Source organism: Corvus kubaryi, unplaced genomic scaffold, assembly GCF_017639235.1.
Source record: "Corvus kubaryi isolate FWS band 111438036 unplaced genomic scaffold, C.kubaryi_AGA036_p1.0 37385, whole genome shotgun sequence".
In the NCBI taxonomy this organism is placed as follows: Eukaryota; Metazoa; Chordata; class Aves; order Passeriformes; family Corvidae; genus Corvus; species Corvus kubaryi.
Window position 1 is genome coordinate 29142403 of NW_024581127.1, and position 20388 is coordinate 29162790.

The 20388-nt window shown below is 37.8% G+C and overlaps 1 protein-coding gene across 4 annotated transcripts in view; it reads left to right on the top strand.

Moving 5' to 3' along the window:
• The window catches only part of PHF20L1 (PHD finger protein 20 like 1), a 56919-nt gene that overhangs the window by 24952 nt on the left and 11579 nt on the right, over window positions 1-20388 (top strand). For 2 of the 4 annotated variants that reach the window (XM_042036459.1, XM_042036460.1), the window contains 8 exons: window positions 732-984; window positions 2956-3141; window positions 3346-3552; window positions 11638-11742; window positions 15846-16010; window positions 16399-16580; window positions 18482-18581; window positions 19733-19819. In XM_042036459.1, coding sequence (XP_041892393.1) covers window positions 732-984; window positions 2956-3141; window positions 3346-3552; window positions 11638-11742; window positions 15846-16010; window positions 16399-16580; window positions 18482-18581; window positions 19733-19819 — 1285 coding nt within the window. Of the gene's footprint in view, window positions 1-731; window positions 985-2955; window positions 3142-3345; window positions 3553-9925; window positions 10145-10340; window positions 10398-11607; window positions 11743-15845; window positions 16011-16398; window positions 16581-18481; window positions 18582-19732; window positions 19820-20388 lie in introns of all 4 variants that reach the window. The other 2 variants (XM_042036462.1, XM_042036461.1) reach the window with 2 other exon arrangements.

The window sequence follows — 20388 nt, forward strand, 5'->3', positions numbered from 1 at the left end:
TTTTCAGACATTCCTTAAAGGAGCATTATCAACTTTTTCAGGTTCTCAAAAATACAAATTCCTTGTTAAATATAGTTTTCCTGAGGAACTGCTTTTTTTTTTTTTTTCCTCCCCCATCTCTGGTGGGGGAAATGACTGTGTAGGGAAAACTTTGGCAACTTTTTTTAGACCTGCAATCCTCTGAGGAAGGATTGTTTGCTCATAGCAGTGCCAGAGTTCAAGGAGTGTCTGGATAACACTCCCAGTCGTGATTCAGCAGCAGGCAGTCCTGTGAGGAGCAGGGAGGAGGACTTGGGGATCCTTAAGGGTCCCTTCCAGCGTGAAATGCTCTGTGATGTGCATCAGTGTGTGTAGTCTGGCTGGGAACAGATGCCCTCCAGGTTTTACTGGGAGACTGCACTGACAGTGAAAACAAAAGAGAAAACTAAAAATACTTCATTGAATTTTTAAATTGGGAATAGAGGAAAAATGTTTTATTTTCAGGCTTTTTTGTAGGTGTTTCAAATAGTAAGAATTGAGCATTCTGAATACTGAAAACAATTGGTAGTGCTCCTTTAAAAAAAGCAAAATTTAATGTGATGCATTTTAAATAGTTTTCATTTGTACTTAAAATAATGTTGCTTTAATATATGTTTGAGTACTAAAATTGCTTTTAAAAAGAGCAAAATAGAATACAAGAACTACAGCGAAGAAACTGAAATAAAAGTATCAATTTTTTATTATTTATTCAGGAGATTTCACCTAAACCACAAAGTCAGAAAAAAAATGAAGCTGATATTAGCAGTTCTGCCAACATTCAGAAACCTGCACTGTTATCCTCAACTTTGTCTTCAGGAAAGGCTCGCAGCAAGAAATGCAAACAAGAATCTGGAGATTCTTCCGGGTGTATAAAGCCCCCTAAATCACCACTTTCCCCAGAATTAATACAAGTCGAGGATTTGACGCTGGTCTCTCAGCTTCCTTCTTCTGTGATAAATAAAACTAGTGAGCACAGACATTTTAAAAAAAATACCGTAACTACTTATAAGAGATATACAGAAATTTTCTTTGGTTGTAAATGGCTATTGCTTTTAAAAATGAATCTGCTTTAAATAAAATGTCCAAGTGGGAGAATTAGGGGTAGCTCACTATTTAAAAAGTCAAGTCACATAATAAGGCATTTGAATTACTCTACCAGAAGTAATACATTTAAATAATATATTGATATTTATAGAGGCATGGCTTTTAAGGGTTGGCTTTCCCTCTAGCTTAAATCTTCACACTAGCATTAACAGTGATACAGGAAAAATCAAACCTCCCTTCTGAAAAGGGCCTGATTCATTAAAAAGAAAAGACGTACACCTTGGTGTGGACCTTTCCTTCTCTGAGAAACTTCACCTTCAGCAGGCTGACGTTCTGTACCTGTTGGCTGTGGCATTCTTCACCTTATGTGATATTTCCTCCAAACACGATGTGAAAGAGAAGATGGGTTCAAGATCTGTGGTGGAAAAATATAAAAAATTGTGTTTCCTTGTCCCAGAAAAATCCCATGGGTTTTCAGCTTCTTAACATGTGTGACTGATTTGCCAAGTACCAAAATACTGTTTATCAGAAGACTAGGGAAAGCTTTACGCTGCATGCTTGAATACATTGTATTTTGTGAATATTAAGGTATTTCTATAATTTTTTTTTGAGATTACATTAGGTTTTTAGAGTTGTTTAGTGTCAGGTTCTTGGCTTAAAGAACATTAAATTATGAGGCCAAAGGTTAAAATAAGTGCAGGTGTCAGTAAGTCAAAAGCTACTTTTTTTTTTTTTTTCCACTTTTAGAGTAGTAGTTGAGGATGGAAGACTCAACCTGCATCATGTGTTCCCCTTAACCTTGATTTTATAGTTTCACTTATAAGTTTCTTTTTAATCTTTGCTCACAGATAACTTTAAATGAGTGGGAAAGGGAGGGGTGCCAATTCAGCCTTCTTCATTTATTCAGTACACATTGGTAAAAATTGTATTTTGTCCCCACAAAATATTAGCAGTCATCCATATTGTAATACGCCTTCCATCCCCACCCCTAGAGCAATGGTAAGTAGCTTTCCTGGAGCATGCTTATATTTTGGATTAAGTTGGACTTCTCTGTAGCAATATTTTTTTAAATAGCTTATTTAAAACTTGGTTACTTAGTAGATTAGATCTTGTTAGTGTGGTCTTTTAATCTTTGGCTTCCACATTTTTTTTACCTCTACTGGAAAGTTGGTTTTGTCATGTCTTTATTTTTAAATCTGTATATCTGACTCTAAAAAGAAAATTTTGTGAAACTGAGTAATATTGGAGAGGTGTAGGGGAGTGTGGGTTTTTTGTTTTTAATGAATCAGGCCTATATTAACCTATATCAATCCTCCTCCCTCCCCTTTCTTTTTTTGTTAAGTGTAAAGTTCTGGAGCCTTCTTATTGTGCCATGCACTGGCAGTGTGCATTTGAATTTCAGTTGGGGTATTGATATCAGGTTAGCAGAAGGCAGGAGGTGGGATATAAAATTAAACACTGTTTTTGATTATTTTTTCAAGTTGTATGTTAACACTATCCATGACTTATTAGATCTTTAACTGTGATCATTTGTTCTGTTTATTGTTAAATCCTGTTGCCCCCTTCTATTATAAGTAGCCTACTTCCTGGGTTGTGTGGGGAGGGTTGCTTACTGTAAATACACTGCTTGCCTAAAACAACCACCTTTTAGCAGTTGGGAAGTAGGTGCCCTAGTAATTTATAATAAGCAAAACCCAGAACCCTGTGTTGAGCATAAATCTTTCTTTGCTCCTGGTAGTCACAGTTTTGTAATTACTTCTACCAGTTTTGCTGTGACTGCCAGCTTTGCAAGCAAGAGCTACTTAAAGCACTCCCCATCTTTAGAGCTCAAATGCTGCGGTAAGATGATGGTGTATCTCTCTGCTTCATGAACATTGAAAGATCTCTTTTTAGGTCCATCACAGCCAGTGAATTCCCCTAGATCCTACAAAAATAGCCAACGGAGAAGAAGATCACAGCGTTTAGCCACTTGCTCCTTGCCTGATGATTCTGTAGAAAAAGTTTCTTCTCCCTCTTCAGTTACTGATGGAAAAGTGTTCTCCATCAGTGGTCAAAACCAACAGTCATCAAAATTGGAGGGTAATGTATCTTAATCTAATAAAGAACTGCCCGAGAGAAATTGAATCATAAAAATTAGACCTTTCGTGGTTTTCAACTAATGGAATATTTTGACTTGCTGTAGCTAAAGCTGTATGCTGTTCCTATGTTATGTAACGCTGCAATCCAGACTTGTTTGTTGGACCCATGTATCTTTTTTAACATGACATTTTTTCTTTTATGTAGTACCTGATGTTGCTCATGTGTCACTTGAGAAGCGTGGACCATGTCTCCCTCTTGATTTAAGCCGTAGTTCGGAAGTTACAGCACCATTATCCACAGAATCCACTTTCCGTAATGAATATCCCAGTAAAGACAAGGAAGATATTCAGATGATTACATATCTTTCTTCCAAAGCAGTAACTGATGGAAGAGTAGCTACAACAGCGTCAGGTAAAGAGATTCAGTATACAACCAGAGAGATTTATAGTTGTAGGGTTAAAATGTGTGTGTATTCAATCCCACAGACAGAGGGGATACTTTTTATTTTCCTTTCTGCACACTCAAAAACCTGCCTCTCTTCTGGACTCCATTCATCTGCATACTCTTTGTCTTCACTGGCTTAGAGCTGCATTAGCACTTCTAACACGCTTTAAGGGGAATCTGAGAGTGTGGAATGTAGTAAGCAGTATTTCTTTCAAAAATATTTTTGCTAAAAGTTGTAAAAATAATTAATGAAGTGTTTACTAACATGCTATTTTGTGGCTTCGGCTTTAAAACAGTGGTGTTCTTGAAGACAGTCAGCACTCCTCTGCTTTGCTTCTGTTTGCAGTGGAAATTCTGTCCTCTGCTTGCTACAAGATGTTACTTAAAAATATTTCTGAAAAATCATCAAAAACCTTTATATAGACTTGGTCACCGTCAAAATCAGCACAGAGCCCAGTGCTGCAACTCTGTGCTGCCTCTCCCTTTGTAGCAGTTTATTGTCTACTGTGGTTTATGTGAAACGCTTGGATAGAGGTAACCAAGAGATGTGGGGAAGGATCGGCAGAGTGGTTTGCAGCCCCTGAAAGTGGGATGTTTTTGTCCAGTGTATGCTAGGTGTTCACATAATTTTTTTTATAAATAAGTCTCCTATGTGGGTATCATACCATTTTTAACCGGTTTCCAAGAAGGAATTCTTTTAAAGCCTTTTAAAAAAAATTCTTGTTTTGTTTTGTTTCGTTTCATGAGAAAATTGTTCAGAAAAGTAGGAAGGGGGGGAAAAAATCAAATTATTATACGCTGTTCAGAAAGTTTTTGATAAGTGTGATTGATAGTAAGGGAGGACAGCATGACCTTAAAGGATAGAGTTATGATACTTAAACCATATTTTAGTCTATTAATCTATGAATCTCTTAAACTAATTTGTCAAAATAAGGGCTATGGGTATCTCTAGTGAGCCACCACTTAAGGTTTTTAAAATATTAAAATATTACTTAATTTCTTGAGTGAAACCACGTGACAGTCTTCATTTGCCCTTGATACATTGCACAGCAGTAGAATAACAGATTCCTGGGGAAATTACTTCTATAGGAGTCCTTTCTATGTCATGTCTCCTGCCACTAAGAGAAGTGCTTTTGGGAGATGTGTATTTGCCCACTCACTGAACAAGATCATAAAAGAAAGCAACAGCTTCCAACAACCATCTGTTTCCTGTTTGGTAAAAGTAATTTCAGTTACTAGGAATTTAACTTGTGGCTTTTCTGATATATTTTCTGGCTCATTTTATTTATACTTGGTAATGCTGGAAGTTGCCTGCTCCTGTCATGGGCCTGACTCGGGGCAGAGTGAGCCATTTCTAAACCCAGCACTCAGGAGTGCACTTTGGACCTGTTTGTTGAGCTGGGTTTTGGTCTTGGCCACAGCTGAAGCAATAACAGAAAGAATAAATTTCATTTAGAGCCACCTTTATTTAATGACTCAAAATTATGTGACATGTCCACACAGTTTGTGTCAGGGAAAAACATTCCCTGATAAATTGTCTGTCGTTACTACTTGAGTTCATAGTGGGAAGCCAGAAGTGCTTCCAGCCTATACCAGAGGATAGTTTATACTGTATATAAAAAGGCTTAATGAGCCTTTTTTCATATCTATATAATTTTAAGAGTTACAAGCTCTAAAAGAACTGATTTGCCAGCTACATTTTTGTCTTCTGAGTTTTTACCTTCCAGACTCATCTGTTCTGTTCCTAGTTTTCATGTATTACAGTTTTCCTTCATGCAATAAATGGAACTGTGTCTTGAGCTTTCATACTGACTTCTTGTCCAAATGTTAGAAGTTTTCAGTAGTTTGGAGCATCTAGCCCAACAGCTTCTTGGGTATAAGCTTTGTGGCCTGAAAGACTAATCTAAGCAGGTTGATATCTTTAATTCACAGATTTCATAGCAGGTTTTGGAGCTATCTGCCTCTGTCAATGGTATCACTAGGACTCTGTAACTGAAATTCATGTGTTTTGGGTTCATCTCAATCTTTTAACTCTGGTGAAACATGTTTATCCTTCTCATAATCTTAGAAGAAAAAGAAAAATGTAGATTTAAAGTTCAGGTTTGAAACCTTTGGAGTTAGTTTAGACTATTGAATAAATTTGTTGTGTTCTCTGCTTTAGAAGGCATTGTTTTGCCTTTGAAATAGCACAGGTTCTCAAGTCATGTTCCTGAAGCACACATAATTACACCAAATTCTTGCATGCTTCAGGAAAATTAATAGGATCCACTCTATTTATCAGTACTTTTCTGATTATCTGTTTAAACAATGGCAAGCAAATACATTCAGGAGAGGTGCCCAAAGCTTTCCTCATTCCTATCCATTCTTGAGATAATTGAGAAAAGTTAAATTTGTGTTATGCAGAAACATCTAACTGCAGTTTCATACACTGCACTGTTTACCATTATGTATGCATTGTGACTCTGTACATTACAAATTGAGAACTTTGGTGTAAAATCCAAACTGTTCTGTAACTGACCTGAAAGAACTACTATAAATCTGCATCTGTTTTGTTTCAAAGAGTTTAAATCCACAGTCAGTCAGAATACTTGCAAAACACTGTAGATTTGCCATTCTGAATACATGAACTTCAGGTCTTTCTGTAGTTGTGCTTCTCTTTTAAATTTTTGGTAGTTTTTCTTGGTTTCTGTAACTCTGCACCATTTATGTTAGTTTAACTGTTGTATATTGAGCAGACAATTTCAGCAAGCAATCTGGGCTTTGAGATTTAAGTAAAAGGAAAATACTGTTACACTTACTAATCTAGCAATATAATATTTGTAATGCTAATATAATTTATTATTGCTAGCTGCTATATCCTATCCTAATGCTTATAGACAATGTTGCTAGTGTGGTAACATTAGGTTAACTATATGGGGAAAATTTGCATTTAAGACTAAAAGAAATAAAAACATTGCATACTTTTATATAATTTCCTTGGTAACAGGTTTACTACAGCAGGAACAAGAAACAGCTGATGTACAAAATTTTCAGTAAATAATATAGGTCTCTTTTTAAAATCTCTTGCCAGTGTTACTGAGTACTTTACCTTGCTTGTAAGAGGGATGAACTATGGTTCATCTTGTTACTTGCTCTTGTTACTTTGGGGCTGTTTGTTTTACTCCAACCATCTATTAACAGTCAGAGTTACTCCCTAATTTGAATGCCTGCCATTCTAATCTCTGCCCAGAAGTTCCCAGTTTGGGTTGGTTATGAGGCAAGCAAGAACCTTTTCATGGGCTTATTCTTCCTAAAGACATCATTTTGGGCAGGGTCCAGTATTAATCTGTGATAGACACTTAAAAGTCTGTTTAGGTATAAAATTGATCCTATGCACTGGGAATTTGAAACACTAAATTAAATATGACCAGCATGATTGATATTTCTATCGCAATAGGATTTAAGTTGTGTATTAATGCAGATGATGATATTTATGATATTACTTGAAACATGGAAAGCCGTGAAATAGAATATCAGTCAACAAAATAAGTTGCTTCAGATTGCTACAATTCATTTGAACTTGATGCATCTCAATTAGCAGTAGCACTGCAAGCCCAGCTGTGCTGCTGTACTTGTGGCACAACATCCTGTCCTGTGCCTGTACTTGCATGAAGGGGTTTGTGTCACTTCCCTGTGCCATAACAGGATGAGTAGCACTGGAAACATGTCATTAACTGGACTGGGAATGCTGTGGTTTGCATTTCTTTTTAATCTGAAATTAGTCTTCTAGTGATAAAATTGATCTTGGAACAGTGACAAAATCAGTAGTTTACCAAGTCCAATCTCTGGTCGTCTTTGTGCTGAGTGTTAACTGCAGACCTCCCACGTTCGCTGTGTGGGAGGTGGCTGGCTAGACTCCTTAAGAGGAATAAAATTGCAATTAAAAGTAGCATTTCAAAAAAAAAGGTAGCGTTTCCATAAAGGAACTAATATTTTTCTGGTTGTATTTGTTACTTGCCCTTCCAACTGACTACCTTGTCTAATTTTGTGGTTATATGTAAAGCATAGTGATTGCACAGTTGAAAAGTAGACTTTTCAAGCCTTAACACTTTATGTAGGATTTGAGAATTTAAGAGTCTTAGTCTAAAATGATTTTCAATGAAGAAAAGTAAAAGCCAAGAATGACATTGCAGTGTATACAGCATTATAGCAATTTTTATTTTCAGATTACTACAGAAAGGCAGTCTGGAGAGTTCTGACAGCAAGATGCGTATTTGCTTGACAGGAGCAGATTTCTGCCCAATATAAGTGTTCCCTCAAACAGTTATTGATTACTTTGTCATATGTGCTTGAATATTATTGAGATCCTGAAATTTGTTTTGTTGTGGCTGTTGGTATTAAAACATATTTGGATATCAGGTCAGGGTTTCTTCTCAATAATAAAGTTTAAATACTAATTCATCTAATGTTGAGACTAAATTTCCCTTGAGGTTGTTTGGATGGAGTGTTCTCACATCTTTTCATCAAAATGGCAGTGACCTAACTGAATTACGTGCATTTGGGTGATCCTTTTGCACTCTTTTTAGAAATGAGACAAGACGTTGATAGCATGATGATGTGGGAAAGTGTCACTTTTTTCTTTTACTAATGTGCTAAAATATACTTATTGCTCTACAGATGGCAGAGCAGTTCAGTCCTGTAACAGAGACAAATGGTAATTAGGAAACCCAAGAAAGGAGTAATTTGGATAGTGTTTTGTGTCAATGATAAGTACTCCAGCAAGCTAAATGCACTTGAAATACAGACAAAGGCAAGAGCCTGAATTAGTCTTAAAAGGATTATGGTCTTAGGTGAGATGGTTGATTTGAGGCAGTGGAAAGACTCAGGTAGCCCCAGCCATGGTGATGCAGCTCGTGGCATGTGGCAGGAGCCAGCACCAGAACTGAGCAGCTGCTGCTGCCTGGATTGCATGGTCCAGAGCTGTCCTGCAGCTGGGGACATCTGGCATTTCAAAGTGCTGTGTGGTGTGAGATGGGATGCACCACTTTCTATTGCTCTTGCTGGCCCTGTGGCTTTCTGACTGGTGGCATTTTGGTCGTGTTCCCAGGAAGGCGGGTAGGAGTGGGAGTGGGTGTTGTGTGAGCTGTGCTGTATCCCAGTAGAATTTGGTTGGTCTGTCCTAGTCGGGAAGGCCACTGTACAGGGTCAGCCCTGAAGTGTTGTCTTTTCCCCAGAATCTTTTTATGACTGATGAATTTTCTAAATTATCTTAGTGCTGCTTAGTGCATTCTCAGCTCCATATTTTGTCTTGTTGAATATCTTGACGAGTAGCAGGTATTTTTCAGGATTTTTTTTTTTTAATTTTTTTTTATTTTTACATGGTAGTGCTTTTGTTGGGCTGTTCTGAGAGACACCGAAGTTAACTTGTGCCTCCAAGTGTTTACAGCTGGCATGGAAAAACGTGAACCCCTTATGACTTCACAGAGCTGCATTTTTGTACAGTATGTCCTTGGCATGGTCCTAAAATGTCCTCAAGGGTCTGATAAAAATTAGGCTTTCCTGATTACACCTAGATGAAACTTGAAGCTCTCACAATATTGATGGACACAGTAATAGAGAGTTTTGAATTACCTCAGTAATGTTCTTTATAAATAACTTTTATTTTAGTTCGATTATTTTAAAATTATTATAAATATTAGCAGTGAAAATTATAATTTCAGTTTTGTTTTGTTTTCAGTTTGTTACTTCCTAACTTGCATCAGATAAAAAGCTAAAAAAACAGCTACATATTTCACTGAATAAACTTTTCTAAATAGTACAAGATAGAAATTATCAGTATATGATGCTGAATTCTGACAAATCACAGTACTTTTGCAAATAATTCAAATGTGGATTAATGAAAGTGAGTTATTTTAAGTATTAAAATCAATGAAAAATTCAATTACCAGAAATGTTTTATACGTAGGATTAAAAATGTTGTACCAGAGCTTAATTTTTCTGTAAACATAATGGAGCATTAACTTAAATGATACTGACAGTGTCAGCACCTTTAGCTGTTACTCTTGTGGGTTTCTATTACAGTGAAATACAGGAAACAAAAAGGCTTAGAAGTGTCAGCAAAAGCACATTTTAACCAGTACAGGCAGTTTAAAAGCGAGTGCAAATTCCAAAACATAGGAAGAAACCTTCTGTGGCATGTATTGTCTTGTATGTAAGACTAAGATCTAGACATTCATATGCAGTAATTATCTGATAAGTGTGATGATGATATGACCAATATTGACATTTCAGTGATCTGACCCAGCCCTGGCTGGCTGCAATCCTTATGGAATGCCGAGTAAATCCATCTTCTTGTTTTCAGCACCTTCGTCCCATGTACATGCCTTGCATCTGGAAATGCCTTTAACCAGTAGTCTCAAGTTACCCAAAGGGAATAGTAAAAAAAAGAGGTCTTCCACATCAGTGAGCTCTGAAGGGACAGAGACACAGTGCTCTGTGCCCATAAAGGAGAAATGTTTTGAGAGTCTGAAGGAGAAAATATTAAAGAACATGATTGAGAAGGACAAGCATTCAGAAGTTGGTAAACTACAATACTTTTTGTTTCCAGTGCTTTAGACAATAAAAATAATTGTAAAATGACATGAAAAATAATTGTATTGTTTGTATGTTTCTTGTTACTGTGTGCCATTAGGATTTTTTACAGTCTAATGAATTTTACAAGAAAGTAGGTCATCAGCCAGACATTGGCCTTATGGCATATATTCTTCAATTTGCAGGTGCAGCTAGAATGGAAAGAAAAGGAAAACTGGAAGAGAAAAGTTCTTCAACATATGGTACATAGAGAGCAATATTATTTTTAGGAGAAAAAGAAAAATTCTCTAACACTTAATGTCTCTGAAGAGCAGATGTAAAAGCATAAAATATTTCCTGGGCCCAGCTGCACTTCTTGTTTGTTAAGGTCTTACAAAAAGTTTTTGTGTATATGACAGGTTTGTTATAGAAGAATAATTTGTAAGATAAAATGAAAGTGCCCATAGCAAGGATTTTGAGGGATCCTAAAGTACTTATAAGCCCACTGCCTCTGGTTTTTCATTTGAATGAGGTTTTTTTAGTAGAATGAATAATACTGGCTGTTTCATTGTGCTGTCAGAATTGAGATGGGAAGAGCAAACAAGGGTTACTAGCAAAACATTTGTCAATTTATGAAATAAAATATAAATTGAAGTGGACTCTGGTTTTATCCTGTGTTCAAAATAAATTATTAGAGACTGGCAAGAATTCAGAAGTGATTCTGCCTCGTTTTTTCAGGAGGTAAAAGTTTTGTCTCTGTGTTCCTCAAGAAGATAAGACTGATCCAATTTGTGTGCAGAAAACAATCCTGACTTCAAGGCTTATTTTTTGTAGCAAGTTAATTTCCTTATTATTTGTCTCCTACTGATAACTTAAGAAATAGAGTGAAAATGTGGGATGTATTTTGTCTGGGGAGAATTAACAGGATAAAAATAATTTTTCAGAGTCAAAGTACTTGTCCTCATGTGTATACCAACAGTGGTTAAAAGTGAACTGCAGCATAAAAAATGTGTCAAATTCTAGTCAGAATCAGTTTTCTATGAGGATGCCACTGTATAGTGCAGAGTGCTGACAGCAGCAGCAGATTTGTGATACTGAAATTTCCTTCAAGTGTCTTTCTGTAGGCCTAATACATGGATTTAGGATAATGTAGCCTTTATAATTGGGAATTTTGCACTTGTGAAAGCTTTTTCTCTTGCCCAAATCTTTTTGTTATAAACTGTAAGTAAAATAGAAGTTACAAGCTATTTATATGATACTACATATTTTGTGTACTTTGCTGTATTTTTTTCTGCTATGATGTCTTACTTTGAAATACTTAAAATTATACTATTTGTCAAATGAGATTTCTTTGAACTGTTATATCAACTATTAATAAGAGATGTGCCAAAGATATCAAGTAAATTAACTGAATCATTTTGATCTGACTAGACAACTAGAGCACTTGATTTTGAATGCCTTGTTTAGTTTAAGCTGCTTTAAATTGTTTAATTTTTATTTCAGCTAAAAAGAAAGAAAAGGAAAAGGAGAAAAAGGAGAAGAAGGAAAAAGATCATAAACCAAAGCAGAAAAAGAAGAAGAAAAAAAAGAAGAAATCAAAGCAGCATGGTAAGTTCCATTTATATTTTTTTAAAGTAACTGAAACCGCCCAGTATATTTCTAGCATTAGATAGTAAAACTTGTTTGTAAACAATATGGATGTAAAATTTCAGACATGTCCAAGAGTAAGTTTTAGTGTTAAATATGAAAAGGACACTTGGGTCTGTGACTTCTCTTTTTCTTGTATTTCTAGCCTGTCTCTATGTGATAGACATACATATTTCATAGATGTTTTTTCTTCCTCAAAAATATATGCTTGTTGTTTTCATCTCTTTAAATTCTTTGTTTGAAGCTCTGTATACGTGTCCTATATATTTAGCTTGGACATTAAAATTATTCTAGTATCTAGTTTGTTGCTGAATTTCAGTGGTTTACTGTATGCAATGCACCCCCTCTTTAACAGTTAATCCTTAACAGCTGAGGTTGGCATCTCTGTTGTAACAGCCTTGTCTATTGCCTTGACAAATGTTTTTTGTCAAGGATTATTTGTTTCTCTGTCTAAGATTTGTGCTCTAACATGAAAATGCTTCCAGATCATGCAGTTCTTGAGTGTGAATTGCAATATTGTAGGTTTTGTGTACCTCACCATCTTTATACTGGAGTAATATAATTTTATGCTATAAACTTCAATTGCTTATTTTACCTAAAAATCATTGGGAGCTGCTTACTTGCACTGGGAAGGCATCTAAGTATTTACAAGAAGATGCTGATAAGGTGCTAGGTATGTGCCCAGTATTGTTCTTTGGTTTTGTCTTCTTGTGGTTATAAGGTGGTTTGTTGTGGGCTGGGGATTTTTGTGGTTTTTTGTGGGGTTTTTTTGGTTTTTTGGCTTGTTGTTTTTTGGGTTTTTTTGCTTTTTTCTGTTGTTGTTGTTTTTTATCTCATCTTTTTATTCCTTTGGTGTTTTTACCAGCTTGTCTTGAAACTTAGAAGCTTGGCAGAGGTATCATATTTAGGTTCCAATTTCTAGGGGTCTTACCCAGTGTTTGTAAATATGAGAAGAAAATATGCCTAATGCCTCAACAAATAGAAATCTTAAATCCAGATGCAAAAGGCAGAGTGAGTAAAAATTGAGTATTTTATTCTTTGCAAATTCATCTTGTGAAAACCTGGGTTTAGCAAGGCAGAGGTATTCAATATGGATTATTTTTTAACTGGGGAAGAAATGAAAATACTCTGGTGGATTCTGACTCCAGTGTCTGACCCTGAAAAAGCTGATCTGTCAAAAGAAGCAGCACTCTCTCTCCAGGACTATCCACTCCAGGTGTGGATAGTGTAAGGGTGTGAGGCATGCTCCTTTTGAAATCAAATTGAGGCATCTTGGGGAAGAAGACGGAATGGGTACGTTGGGTGCCCCAGGTAAGTTTTGCACAAGGCTTTAAGACAAACCAAAAAACCCCAACAAGAACTGTTTTTTGTGCTCCAAGTGTGTGTATGATTTACTGACTGTATAAAACCTATGTGTAGCAGAAGGTAGGTAACACCTGGTTTTTATGCTGCTCTGTTGCAGTGAGGTTGAAAGCCATCCAGCATGAAGTACAGCTGCTCCTTGGGTTGACTACAGTGAATACACTTGGGAAATGCTGGAGATAGTGTGCATTGGACAGAGACAGTAAAGGGAAAATTGACTTCATGGAAGGTTATCTAGGAGAGGATATTGTGGAACCCATAGCAGGAAAACCGTAGTTACAGGTGAAAGCAGGAGTGCTTCCTACAGAAGGATCAAAGTGCAGTAATCTGATTACTTGCTTGTATTTGAAGTATTAAGTTTGATGGGTAGCTACTCATAATTACTGATTAAAGCCATGGGCATGCTCAGGGTCCAGAGGAAGGCCACAATGATGATCAGAGGGCTGGAGCACCTCCCCTATGAGAAGATGCTGAGAGCCTGTTTAGCCTAGAAAAGGCTGGGGGAAGACCTTGTAGTAGCCTCCTAGTACTTACAGGAGACCTACAGGAAGGATGGGGAGGGACTCTTTAAAGGGAGTGTAGTGATAGGGCAAGGGGTAACAGTTTTAAACTGAAAGAGGGTAGATTTAGGTTAGATATTCGGAAGAAATTCTTGTCTGAGGGGATGGTGAGCCACCAGAACAGATTGCCCAGAGCAGTTGTGGATGTCCCATCCCTGGAAGTGTTGAAGGCCAGGTTGGATGGGCCTCTGAAAAACCCGGTCTACTGGAAGGTGTCCCCTCCCCATGGCAGGGGGCATGGAACAAAATGATCTTTAAGGTCTCTTCCAAGCCTAACTATTCAATGATTTGCAATTACATGGCTTTCCTAGGACAGTCTCTCCAGTCATTATGATTAGGGACAGGGTTGCAAATATGTTTCTTGAGACTGTTGAAAATAGTTTGTATTAGAGGAAAAGATATGATGCTGTTGTCAATATAAATGTCAGTACCACTGGATGACCAGCAGGCAGAAGCACATGGTGTTGTCTATGCTTGTGTGTGTGTTACAACAGCCTCATCCTGCTCCTTTCTCTGGCTGAGCAGGAAGATAATACAGAGGTGTATAAGTGGGGATCTCTGCAACAGGTGGGCTCAGACACTGGCTACCAGTAGCTCCTCTGAATCCCAGTCTTTCCAGTTTCTGGTGCCTGCAGATACAAGCTCAGGGGGCAGCAGCCCCACTGCAGTACAGACAGTCTCACTTCCGTGCGCATTCTCTCACACTCCCAGCACTGGCCAGGACTCCCCAGGTCCCCAGAGCCCCCCCACCCCAGCTCTCCCGCTTAGAGAGGCACTTCCACCCAGAGCTCGCCCTTGCAGACCCACTGACCCCTTGCTCTCAGGCCATTTCACCTGCTCATCAGCTGGTCCAGCTTGATCCATGCAAGCAATCAGACACTTGGACTGGCTGCAGGTGCTGTAGCATGAGCTCTTGGGCCTCTGTGACCAGAGATCCCTGGCATGGGGCTGGCACTGCAGTCACTGCAGTCTGAGTGCTGGCACCACAGATACACGGACCTTTCGACCTGCAGTGCCCCTCCATTTGCTGGCACACGGACCATGTACACACCTGAACCCTGAATGGAGAGCTCCTCCCCAGTGTAAGAGATGGAAATGAGATTTAATAAGAATCACAGAATAGCTGAGGTTGGAAGTGGAGGTGCAGTGGTCCAACCCCCCTTGTCCTGGTGCTGGTTGCCCGGGATTATGTCCAGACAACTTTTCAATGGCTCCGAGGAGAAAAACGTACAACCTTTGCCATCACAGACTGGATGCAGGGCATGGCCAGATGGGTGTACTGACCACAAAACTATTAATGCATAACTGGCCTTTTGTATCGTGTTATTCCCTCGTTCTCCCTGTAATTGCTCTTCCCCAAATCTCTTCAGTCCATCCATTTTCCCCACCTTTATTTTCTTCCCTGGACATTTCATAATAAGTCATTTGCAAACCCAAAATGATTTTGCCCCACATCCCATAGTGACCCCCACTGGCAGCCCACTGGGCTGCAACTGCCCTTAGTCCAGAAGATGGTCCAGAGAGCTGCTGTGCGTAACAGATCGTGAGGGGTTTCATGCATGGATAATGGAGGTGATGGCACTGCTGGGAGAGTCTGAGAGGGGCCTGGCCAGGGTGTGTTTGTTGTTTGCCTGCTCATCCTCTTCCTTTGGGGCTATGTGTATGTACTCTCCTGGGATGCTCCCTAGCCCATTCCTGGACCTTTTGGCCCATTGATGTCTCCTGGGATGGGCCTGGGAAGATCCAAAGGCAATTTTCTTTGGGCTCCCTGTGCTCCTCTGCAGGGGTGCAGACAAGCTTTTATAACTTAAACTGACAGGGTCATCTGTGGTTGCTTCTAAGTAGCAATGCTGGTAGTGCTGCAAGCAGACCTAAGGCAAAAGAGAGAGTCACCAGCAGCATCTCTAAGGATAGCAGATGGTGCAGGATGAATATGTTTCTTACTGGAAATTTTTTAATAAAATGTTACAAAGAGCTTTTGCCATTTCTTATTTACAGTTTCATCATCCTGATACCTCAGCATTGATATTCTTTACTTGTCAACATAATGCTGCGGTATAATCTATACACAATATTCTTTTGGGGTTTTTTGTCATGAATTTTACTTTTGTAAGAGCGACTTCTTTTCTTTTAACTTTTCAGATTATTCAGATTATGAAGACAGTTCTGTTGAATTCCTGGACAGGTGCTCCTCTCCCTTAACGCGGTCCTCGGGCAGCTCTCTGACTTTGCGCAGCATGTTCTCAGAGAAGAACACTTCATACCAGTATCCAAGAGCTATCCTGTCCGTTGACCTTAGTGGAGAAAGTAGGTTGAATGAACAGCAAATTACAATTTATACGTTTAATTTGTTAAGAAAGAGAATTTTAAAGGAAATAATTTGGTTTATGTTTGGGATTGTAGCCATAAATACAGTGACTGATTTATCCTTCATCTATTTAAATCAAAATGCTTACACTCCTTAAGCTGTTCTACCTTGTACTTGCTTTGGTTAAGTGTTGCTACTCTGCATCTGAGGAGAGCACGTTAAAGGGACTTTGCAGAATTCATCTAGAAATCTCATATACCAGCAGTGTGTTTGAGAGCGATTTTTTTGCTAATGCAGATTAAGATTTTTAACTGTCGAAACTCCCTGTATTTCTGTGAATTATTGTGTCTCTTCACACACAGTTTCACATGTATTTATTTTTATTAGACCTTTCAGATGTGGAGTTCTTGGATGATTCTTCCACAGAGAGTTTGTTACTTAGTGGTGATGAATACAATCAGGATTTTGATTCAACTAACTTTGAAGAGTCTCAGGATGAAGATGATGCTCTCAATGAAATTGTTAGATGCATTTGTGAACTTGATGAAGAAAATGGCTTTATGATTCAGGTAAAGAAGTTTGGTGTGTGGAGTTATATTTTCCGTGTGTTTTGCTTGTGAAGGTGCCCTTTTGATGTGTCACAGACTGAAATTATGTAGAGAGCTGTACATAAGTGAACAAGAACAAAATATTTCTTCGTTCTGCACTTGGTTTGCCTCTGTTCAGTGGATGCAGAGCTGTTGCTCTAGGATGGAGTTTCTCTAGCAATTTGATACGTAGGACAAATTTGTAAGGAAAGGTAACCTTTCTTTGAAGTCAGCTGATAAATTTGGAATAAAGTATCCTTTGCCACAAACCATTGCTTCTGTTCCCCAGACCATCCTGATTATACGAGCCCTTCTGGTTTGGCTCTTGTGCTTTGCAGTACCACTTATAGAAACCTCTCTGCTCACTGTAAATGTCCCTCTGTGTGCAACATGTCTCCCGTGCAGACACTAAGTACTGTCAGTACTGTGATGTGTGTTTCATCTTTAGAATAGCACTTCTCTCACACTGGGTATTAGTACCAGGTTTTAGAAACTGCTGAGAATTTACATCTTAAGTTGGTATAAATAAAATGGAAGAAGAGTATACCATGTTTGCACAGCATTCAGGTGTTGATGGATTGCAACTCCTGCTGCTTATTTCTTTGTACTCCAATGAAGAGACCATTTCCCATCCATGAGTAATTTCAAGTCTTTTTTGTCAAGGAGTTTATAATGCAGTGATTAAATCAGATGCAGAAAGCAGTAAGGAAGAACTCAGTTGCCAATAATTTAAAAAGGTCATGAACTTCCTGTGGTTTTTACCCCCATTCAAAAAACAGGTTTGTATTCAACTATTACTGTGGTACAGTTCCTGTTGACAGTATGGAGGCTTTTAGTCAAGATTTAAAGGAAACAAGTAGGGCTGTCGTGTTAGTGGACTTAACTCTTCTGGAACTGACAGAGCCCTGGCAATGGAAGGCACACAGGGTCTGTCTGGGAGCAGGTTGAATTGCAGTGCTGTGTTGGAGGAACTGAGCAGGAGTTTGGCTGTGGTAATAATGTGGAAAAATGGACTGGTGTGGCAGTCTTTGGAGACACAAGAGAATGATATTGTAGCTGTAGTGACAGGAGGAAAGGTGGCTTTGGTGTTTTAAACAGGTTGATGCTCGAAGGCGTGTCAAAGCAAAGAGGGGAGATTTTCAGCAGTGAGCCAACAGGTATTTAAAACACTGGCAAGCACAGAGTTGAGAAAGGGAAATATCTTTTTAAGAGGTAGTTTCCTGCCTGTTTTTGAAGTCTAATGGCCTGATTTTTCCTCTTCATGCTTGTCTCACTGAGAGCAACCAGTTTGCTGTTTCTAGGCTCTCATGTCTTACCACTTCTATTTTGCTCTCCTATTCTCTTGTTTCTCCTCTTTCATTTTCTCTTCATTTTCTTTTTCTTTTAGATTTTCCATTGGTGCGATATTAAAAGCACATCTTTCTAGCGCACTGGAGAGATGCTTTGTAAATATAAATAATTAAACTGAAGAGTTTTCTACTTTTCACTGTTATGCTGTAATGTATTACATTATCTTTCTACTTTACTATAATATTATACTCCTGTCTTATGTTTCAGTACTAAATATGTAGGTGCTAAAATACTGAATGTTGTAATAAAATTGTATTAAATAATACATCTTCAGTTTCTTTTTTTTTTTTTTTTTCTCCAGTCTGGAGTTTGTGGTTGAGGTAACTTTCAGATCTAGAGCTCTTTTTTTTTAGCTTGATGTCTTTGTCTACCCAAGCACAAATTGCCCAACTAAAATAATCTTGCTCAAACCAGCTATTTAAATTAAACTGCTGTTCTCTGGATTTTGATGATACAAGAAGTAGCTTCTGAGTTTTTGCATCTGCTTGTCTCAGTTTTAGTTTTTGCTTTTGTTGTTTTTTTTCTGATGTCAGTGTGAAGAATGCTTGTGTTGGCAGCACAGTGTATGCATGGGACTGTTGGAGGACAGCATTCCAGAGCAGTACATCTGTTACATCTGCAGAGATCCACCAGGTATGGATAAAACACCTTTATCTTCAGCCCTTCTTGGGATTTTTGAGCAGATATGTTATGAATTTGCTTAAATTGTTCAAGCTTTGTCTGTTCTGTGTTACTTGTAAAGCTTCTTTGGGGCAAGTGATTCTAAGTTTGGCTCTGAGCAGAAACTTACTTTTGTGTTAGTAACATCATGGTCAGCTGTGCTAAATCTTACCCATAAACTCAGTTACCATTGTTTTACTTGTTGAAACTTAATTCCCCCCAAACCTTAGCACTTTTTTATGTTGGTATAGTCTGGAAAGTCTTTCTAAAAAAATCATTTTTGTTCAGGGATCTGTTTTGCCAGTACTTGGAATCACATTTGTTCATTTAAATATTTTCTTAGAGGAAAAGGACTCAGTACCACAGTACACTCAAATATGCTGTGGATGGCATTTCATAGTAATTGCAATTTTAAATGTTTACATTTGCCCAGAACTGTGTAAAAGTGTGGAACTGAATATTTAAATACAGAAGAATCTAGCACATCTTACAGTAAACAATAGTGCACAAACAGCATATGTTGAACTTCAGATAGTTATGTTAAATTTGTAAGAACTAGGAGAACTCTATTTACTTTTAAACTGAATAAATTTGATTAGGAAGATGTTGGTTTAAAAATTATTCTGCGATAAACACATTTTTCTTAACAGTTACTTGAAGAAAAACTAAAGAATTTGAAAGAAAGTTTTTTGTAATTTCTTCAGACAATTGATACAAATGCACATACCTGTCTTCTGGTGAAATATCCAGCAGTCCAGCTGTTTCAAAAGGGCAGTGAGACTACAACCTCAAATTTATTTTCCTTCTAAATTTAAGAAGTGAAATACAAAAATTGTTCGCAGAGTTTTCATGAGCTATTTTTGAAATGAAATATTAGGAAAATAGAGCTGGTTCCATATGCCCCAGTGTGAATCAAAACTGGTGGTAGAGAGTCTTGTCTGATAGTTCTGTGTGGTGTCTCTTTGAGCAGCCCAGCTTTTTCTTACTAAACCCAGCTAATCTGTCTTGTGTTCTTTCCCTGCACTGTATTAGGTACTTCGTTTTCCCCTGCTATGCAGAGTCTGTGTCCCTGATTTTTATCTTCTCTCCCTTCCTAACCATTACTTCTTTTCTTTCTATGTCAGGAGAAAAAAGTCATTCTCAATGTCAGTATTTTAAAGTGTATTGGGATAATGGGCAAAAAGGAGATAGACAGGGTATTCTCCTGAAAGGTATGAAGGGCTTCCATCAACCCGTTCTTTGTTCTGTATTTGATGATAGTATGATTTGAAATCAAGTGTAAGATACTGCCATCAGTCCATCTGGGTTCCTTGTTGTAAACAATAACATTGCAATAATTAGCATTATGCATTTCTAGTTTTGGGTGGGCTTTTTTGGTTTTTGGTTGGTTTTTTTTTTTTTTTTATTTGTCTGGGGTTTTTAGTAGTTATTTAGCTACAGTAGAAGCATTAGCTAAATACTCATTCCTGCTGGTTGGGTTAACTGTTACCTATAGGAGGGAAGACCTGAGGCCCACATACATCAATACCCTCTCTAGAAGTCTGGTGAAAGGCACCTCAAAAGGAGAGTGTAAGAGCTCTGCTGTCAGATAACATTGAAATATCTGCTTTTCCTGAAGCTTTTTCCTGGCTTCCAATAAATACTGAATTCAGTATTGAAGCAAAACATTTGCCGTTTAGAAACAAACTGGTATTTTGGATATGTCCATATAAAATGCTCTCTCTAGCATTTCTCTTCGTAACTTAGGCTTCCTTTTTTAAAAAATAAAAGCAAGATGCAG